At 42.8% G+C, this 8,251-nt stretch overlaps 1 protein-coding gene across 1 annotated transcript; it reads left to right on the top strand.

Annotated features, from left to right (window-relative positions):
• Window positions 1–7,510: 7,510 nt before the first annotated feature.
• Window positions 7,511–8,020, top strand: LOC138883436 (uncharacterized). The gene is made up of 2 exons (XM_070164123.1): window positions 7,511–7,679; window positions 7,848–8,020. Exons 1-2 carry the CDS (start codon window positions 7,511–7,513, stop codon window positions 8,018–8,020), a joined length of 342 nt encoding a protein of 113 aa, XP_070020224.1.
• Window positions 8,021–8,251: the final 231 nt, after the last annotated feature.

Genomic DNA, 8,251 nt, shown 5'->3' on the forward strand with positions numbered 1-8,251 from the left:
TCAGTAAGTCAGCATGTTTTATTAATGAATTGGGCCAAGGTGTGGGGCCTAAATGAATGGCCTGGTCAAAATCACTTCAGGCGTGGTTTTGGACCTTTGTTTCGAATGTTTGGCCTAATTTCGAGGCTCAAAAGCGTCCCGATGTGGTTTTTCTTTTTGTCTTAGGCACAATTTCAGGCCCAAGAGTCTTCTGCCCCCGCCCTTTTTCCTTTCACGTCGTATTCTTGTCAAAGGACTCGTAGTGTGGATGTTCATTGCACTACTGGGCCTATTATTGGTCCAATCTCATTATGGGCATATCTGGCTTTTCGTTCTGAGTGGGGGGGGGGCTCAACTTTGAGCCCAGCCCCAATGTATTCCCATTAAATCATCAGCTAGTTCGCAGCTGGTTCAATCTCCCTTAAGTGATCAAAAGGTCGTTAATTTATTTCAATGCATACTCGCAATTAGTGCTTTAGACTAAATTTTGAGTTAGATTAATCAAGGGCCTCACAATCCTTTAATTGAACATAGTTTTTTTATATTGAGGTGTGTCGTCCATAATTAAATCATCCATGGCCCTCACCAATATTGCAACCTAGATAATTTATGAATTTCGTAGTTTGCTTTAGGCGCGGTAAATTAAATAATTATCATGGCTACGGGTACGGTTCCCGTGACGTAGTTGTGATTTGTAATTATTAAAATCCGGGTGTACATTTCATGTGACCCGATACTAACCTCTAACAAGGTTAAATAGAACGTGTCGTGAATCACGGGAGCATTTCAAGTAGCGTGGCTTACGATGTGTTTTAAATAACCTTGAAATAATTCCTTAAATAAATAAAAGTGGTGAAAAAGTTAAAAATGCATAATAGGTTTAAAACGTGTAAAAAATTAGATTAGGCCAATAATAATAGTTGAGCGATCATGCTAAACCCACGGAACCCGGAAATTCCTAACACCTTCTCCCGGGTTAACAGAATTCCTTACACGGATTTCTGTGTTTCGCGGACTATAAAACATAGTCAAACTTTCCTCGATTCGGGATTCTAAACCGGTGACTTGGGACACCAAAAATTATCTCAAGTGGCAACTCTGATTTCTAAATAAAATAATCCCGTTTCGATGGTCACTTTGGAAAAAACACCCTTATACCCCGTCCGGGGTTGTAAAAAAGAAGGTGTGACAGCTCTGGCGACTTTGCTTGGGACAAGAACCCAGAACTTCTGGTTCAGGGTTCAGAATTCGAACTTAGAATAACTGTTATAGTTGGCTTTTATTTATTATCTTATTTTTATATGTTTGAGCCTAATGTGCTAATTGCCGATTTTTACCGCTTTGATATTGTTTGGACTATATATAAATTGTAACGAAACCCTCATCTCTCTGAGTCTTCTAAATCAACTGGGAAGGATGCACTTCGTGTAGCTTCTCTTCTGTAAGATTCATATCCCAAATTTAGAACGAGGTTCGGACAAGTTGCAAAGTCGGTGAAGCTTCTGTATTCCCAGTACGCTGCCCCCACTCCCCCGGCTCGAGCTGTCCGCTCCGGTAAGCCAGGTCTAGAAAAAATAAACCCAGGTTTTTAAACCTAGAATAACATAGCCTCATGCCATATCCCTAGTAGGAACGCTTATTTGCATCACGTGCATTTGCATTTGGGGACTCAACACAGGGGTTGGGTCCGTCTAGGACAGGTGTACCCGAAATCAAACGACAATCCTGATGAATTTTACTTGCTACTTGCATATTTATTTGACTCGGATTGCATGTTGACCGGCTTCTAGAATAGGGAAGAAAAATTGAGAAAAACCAAATTGAGGTGACAGAGAGGAAATTACCCGCCTGTGAAAAACTTGGTATCCAAAATATCCCGAAACTCTGCCAAAATTTTTGAAGAAAACAAAAAAGGGAAAAGCTATTTCAAAATATTTATGTTTTTCTGTTGCGTCAAAACTGACCGAACTACGCAAGTTTGATTCTCATCGGATGTGGGATACGTAGGCAACCCTCACTGGGTCCAACTCCATTTTGCAAAAATAACCCAAAAAATGAAGTGTTGTTATTCTGTCATAAATAAAATTAGGTAATGCCGTTCTTAAATAGCCAAAATGCCCCCAAAAGGGCGTCGGAAGGCTGCTTTTGCAAAAATATCCACCTAGGGTCCTTTTTCAAAAATTTTGGTCGATTAACAAACATAGCACTAAAATCTTCTTTCCTGAGGTACTGAAGGGTCGTATTTGCAAAGGTGTTTTGTTTTAAATTGCAATTTTCGAAAACTGATAATTTTCTCTTGAGTCAAAATAAATCATGATCTTTTAATCAATCACTTTAAATAAATGTGCTGGATGAGCACTATTGAAAATGAACCTTTCACAGCCCTCGAGGAAATCCTGTTAGAACTCCATATGTGGTGGAATGATCTAGGGAAAGTCAGCAAAGATACTGTGATAAAATCTTTGGGCGGTTTTATTGGTCTATTGAAGATTAAGTCGAGGTTGGATATAATTGAGGCTTTGATACCTTTTTGGGACCCGGCATAATGTGTTCCATTTTTCTGATTTTGAGCTAACCCCTACGCTTGAGAAAATAGCGGGCTATGCTGGTTTTAGTGGGAATCTCAAAAATCAATACCCAATGGCACCTAGAGTGGTGACTCCTCATAAGTTTCTAGATCTTCTAAGTATCAGCCGGGAAGTTAAAGACGGAAATTTAGTTGAGGGATTCTGCACATTCTACTTCTTGTACCGACTTTACGGGGATCCCCATAGTTTTGAGGCCCCAGATACCGGTCTAACCCATTCAGGGAACAAAGGTAAATGGGAAGCCCGGTGGGGACTGGCTTTTATAGTGGCATTCCTAGGCGTCTTAATTTGCCCAAGAAAGGATGGAAATATAGAGTTAGGGCTTGTGGGAATAACCAACTTCATGACTAAAAAGGCTAATGGCACCATTGTACCAATGATCCTAGTGGATATTTGTCGGGCTCTAACTGTTTGCTGAGAAGGGGGAAAGTCTTTTGAGGGATGCAACATACTTTTACAACTTTGGATGGAAGAACGCCTTTGCCACCGCCCGGGGTACATGAACTGTGGTATGACCGATCTTAAATGCATTGAAGAACATGAAAACTAGGTGGAGGGTCATGATTTTTTGGAAGGTATGGAGGCATGGTTCGCACATTTGAGCTCCCTGACCGCAAGCAAAATTGAGTGGACATTCGGGTGGCTCCCGGTCACTGAAGTCATTTACATGTCGGTCGAAGTGTGCTTTCTTCTATTAATGGGTCTCTGGAGAATTCAGCCCTATGCCCCACACAGGGTTCTACGCCAGCTGGGCAGGTACCAGACAATACCACATGATGAAGATTTGAGTCGACAAGTCATCGAACTAGGGCCAAAAGCTGTATTCCCAGAAGAAAAGGTGCGCCAAATATGGCATCAGTGTAGGTTCCTGGAGCCAAAGACTTAGGTAAGGGATCTGTCCAAAGGCGAGTTGGAGCCTAGTTACACAACTTGGTATAGTAAAAGGTCTCAAGTCCATCAAGAGCCCGAACGGCCCGCCAAAAGGCCCATGTTCAACAATTCACTGATGGGGCACATGAGCAATGAAATTGGTTGGAAAAAGAGACAAGCTATAGAGCCACAATAAGCAAATTGGAGGGGCAAATCAAAGATCTTAAATTTGACAAAAGCGTACAGGACGCTGTTGATGAAGGGGAGAAGAAGAAATTGGCCCAAAAAAACAAAGCCCTTCGAGCCTAGATCCAAAAAATGAAGATAGTTGCTGAGAATCAGGAAAGGAGCCGAAAGGATGAAAGAGTCATAAATGGTCTTAGGAGGAAAATATCTGAGTACGAGGATGATTTGGAAAAATCCGAGGGTAGTCTGGCGAGAGCTCGGGCACAATTAGCGAAGAACGCAGAGGGACGGGCAGAGTTTGTCCAGCAATTGAAAAGGAAATATGAGGGAGAAGCCACCAACTTGAAGAAAAAAACTAACTACCCTCGAGAATGAGATGGCCAAACAAACAAAGAGCTTCAAAGCAGAAAGAGAACATGATTATGCCCTGATGTTGCAGCTAGAAAAAGACCTGCAGCAACTTCAAGAGCAAAATCATACAACTGAACAAGTTTTGGGGTCCAGATCTCAGCAGATCAGACGGTTGCTACAAGAGAAGGGTATTATAAGGGAAAGGGTTAGTAGGATTGCGGACTACATTGTGATGAAGTGCAACGAATGTGAAGATATGACCAGGTCCATGTTCTTCGCTTCCATTATGATTTTTGCCCGACAGATCATGGATGACCTATTTCGCCTCCAAGAAGATATGGTACATAGGTCCGCGACGAGACCGACTGATGTCCCGCGGGCCCTGGAGCAGTAGTTGAGGCACTTATGTATTCTTGATTTTATTTGTTCGAGTTTGTATTGTCAGTTTCTCTTAGAGTTTATTAGTTCATTTTCGAGTCTATATTTTCAGTTTTCTTTTGGAGTCCACTTGTTGAGTCTGTCAGTTTTTATGTTTAAATCTATATGGGAAGTCGTTGTAATCAGGATGTTTTTTATTTATTTATTTTATGAAAATTTGAAAACCCAAAAAAATGTGTATCATTCTATTATTTCGCACTTGTCCCAGGAACTACGTAATGATCTAATTCATGCGGCGTCATGATACGTAGGCAATCCCTATAGGATTCGATCATAACCATAAAATGAAAAGGAAAAAGAGAAAAAAAAAAGAAAGAAAATTGAGTGGAAAGAAATAATGGCAAAACAAGAGGGAAACGAGTGCAAAATAAAAGGGAGGCAACAAAACAAGTGGAAAAGGGCAATAGTGATTAAAGAAGGTTTGGAGTGAAAAGAGAAAAGAGAGAGAAGAGAAAGCACAAAATGCGAAGAGTTAGTGAAAAGCCGAGATGAAACATGCAGCCGTTCAAATGAATGATAGAAGCTTTAACTGTCTAGGTGCATTGTATCCCAAATGTGCGGTTCCCTATCTATTAAATCTTTAACACTGACAAGTTCGCTGTTGTCATTGAGTATAGGAAGGTGGTTAGTTTGTGTAACATTCTGGCAACTCGCCGGTACAACACTAGGTCCAAAGACAAGTTGATCATGACTGGCCAAGAATTGGATGCAAGCATTATTGATCCACCGAGGGAGGTGGAGGAAACTGAATCGGGCCTGAAAGAGGAGTTACATAAGTTAAAACACCAGATGGCCGAAATGTACCAGGTGTGGATGAAAGGGCATCCCCCGCCATCATACCCTGCCAACCCTACTTTCCTCCTACCACTAGATCAATCCCAAGAACCTCCCACTGCTGATTCATCCCCACAACACGCCCCAGGCTTTACTCCTTACCACCACTATCCTGCCACCACTTCCCAAACCATACAAGCTCCACCAACCAAAACAACCCCATACCCTTCTCCACCTGCTACCCCTATTTTCGTAGCACCTCCACCAGCTACACTCCATCAATCTTCCTGTAAGCCATTATTCCAGACCCAAGATAATCAGTACTATCCCCCAGAGCCTACTTTCAAGGCCCCAGATCATTACTCATACACTCCTCATTTCGACCTCCCTGTTGAGACTGAGAAACCACCTAAAAACTCGGAACAAGAGGAGATGTTTAGGAAGCTGAGAAGCCTGGAACAATCACTCAGAAACATGCAAGGGTTGGGAGGTCAAGTGAGCGTAGCCTACAAAGATCTGTGTTTTTTCCCTGACGTACAGTTGCCCAAATTCGACCTGTATGACGGGCATGGAGATCCCATGGCCCACTTAAGGGGATTCTGCAGTAAAATGAGATGAGTCGGCGGGAAAGATGAGCTGTTAATGGCATACTTTAGCCAGAGTCTGAGTGGCGCGGCATTGGAGGGGTACACTCATCAGGATCACAGCAGATGGTATACCTGGGATGATTTGGCCCAAGCATTCGCTCGTCATTTCCAATACAACATCGAGATTGTTCCAGATCGTTTGTCTTTGACTATGATTGAGAAGAAGCCTAGTGAAAGTTTCAGGGAATACGGTTTTTGCTGGAGAGAATAGGCAGCAAGGGTTAACCCTCCAATGGAGGAGAATGAAATAGTGGAATACTTTCTTCAGGCCTTGGAGCCTACTTACTTTGGTCATCTAATCTAGGCCATAGGTAAGTCTTTCAATGAAGTAGTAAAAATGGGAGGGATGGTAGAGGAAGGGCTCAAGTCAAGCAAGATCATGAGCTACTCTGCTATTAAAGCAACTATGCAGGCAATCCAGAATGGCACCGAAGGCGTGCTTGGGAAAAAGAAAAAAGTGGATGTCGCTATGGTCGTTTCAGGATCATGGAACGAACCAGGGGATTCTTCTACCCACTACACCCAACCTCGACCCCAGCTTCAAGCCTATAATTCAACTCCATATAGTCAACCCCAGCACTACTTCCCACCACCAGAGCCTCAATACTCAGTCAGGCCACCCCAATATCATGTCCACCATGCACAGTCATATGCTCAACCCCCTCCTCACCTGCAATGGCGTGCACCAGCCCCACGAAATCATTACCCACCACCACAAACATACCGAAACTCCACTGGTCCAAATTTTCGAGCTAAGCCAGAATTCAGGAATGAAAGGTTACAGCGGAAGAAAACCTTCACCCCACTTGGGAAATCTTATACCAGCTTATTTCAAAGATTGAGGCAGTTGGATGTTCTGAGGCCAATTGAGTCAAAATTATCAAACCCCCCTCCAAAGAACCTAGATTATTCTCTCAAATGTACGTACTATTCTAATACTCCGGGTCACGACACAGAAAAGTGTTGGCACATGAAAAACGCCATCCAAGAGCTTATTGATACGAACCAGTTTGTGGTCCAGAGCCCAGAAGCACCAACATCATTTAGATCCCATTGTCGGCCCATGCTAAAACACATATGATTGAGATAGTGCACAAAGATGGGAAGCCCAAGAAGCCTTCACAATATGTCATAATGATTAGGTCTAGTGAAATTAAGTCGGTCAAGGACCCGATTGTCACAAAAGCAACCTGTTTGATAGTTGAAAGATCGGTGGACAAGTTGAGCATGCCAAATGATAAGCCAGTTGTGGTAGTTGAAAAGAGGTCCCCAAGTGATGTTGCAGCAAAGCAAGAAAATCCAAAGGTGATCGTGTCGGGAGTCGCAAGTAAACCAGTCATAATTGTGGAGGGTGCTCGCACGGACCCTATCATTATCAAACCTATGACCCAGCTGTCAGTAGCTGACACCAAGACTGTCCCATGGAACTATGAGCGAGTGATAGTGACCTATAAGGGGAAGAAAGTGAAAGAGGAAGTTAACGAGGCCTAGGGATTAACTCGTTTAGGGAGATGTTTTGCCCCGAAAGAGTTAAGAAAAGCTAAAACACTCAGAAACACTCCAGTTCTAGTAAAAAAACCAGTCACTAAAGAAGAAGCGGAGGAGTTTTTGAGAAAAATGAAGGTACAAGATTACTCCATCATAGAGTAGTTGAGAAAGACTCCTGCTCAGATTTCCATGTTATCATTGTTGATCCATTCAGATGAGCATCGCCGGGCCCTGATAAAGATTCTGAACGATGCTCATGTCCTAGACAAAATCACTGTGAACCATCTGGAGAATATCGCCAATAAGATATTTGAGTCTAACCGGATCACATTCTCTGATGATGATTTGCCTCTGGAGGGTACAGAACACAATTGAGCCCTCTATCTCATAGTGAAATGCGAAGAATCTGTGGTCACAACGGTGTTAGTGGACAATGGTTCTAGTGCAAACATATGCCCTCTCTCTACTCTGAACAAGTTAAAAGTTGATGATGAGAGGATTCACAAGAACAACATATGTGTCTGAGGTTTTGACAGAGGGGGAAAAGACTCTATTGGCGACGTCATGCTCGAGTTGACAATAGGACCAGTTGAATTCACTATGGAGTTCCAGGTACTGGATGTGGCTGTTTCTTACAATTTGCTGTTGGGTAGGCCTTGGATACATGTTGCCAAGGCAGTTCCGTCTTCTTTACACTAGATGGTGAAGCTCGAATGGGATAACAAGAAATCGTCATGCATGGCGATGAGAATTTATGTGCTTTAAATGATACCTCCGTCCCGTTTATTAAGGTTGAAGAGGATAAAGGGTCGCGGGTCTATCAAGTGTCTGAGACGGTGTTAGTTGAGAAGGTTCTGGAAGGGGAGTACATCCCGGGTCCAAAGTTAGCGTCTGCAATTGTCATGGTAGCAACCGAGATGTTGAAAAATG

This window comes from Nicotiana sylvestris, chromosome 12 (assembly GCF_000393655.2).
Source record: "Nicotiana sylvestris chromosome 12, ASM39365v2, whole genome shotgun sequence".
NCBI lineage: Eukaryota > Viridiplantae > Streptophyta > Magnoliopsida > Solanales > Solanaceae > Nicotiana > Nicotiana sylvestris.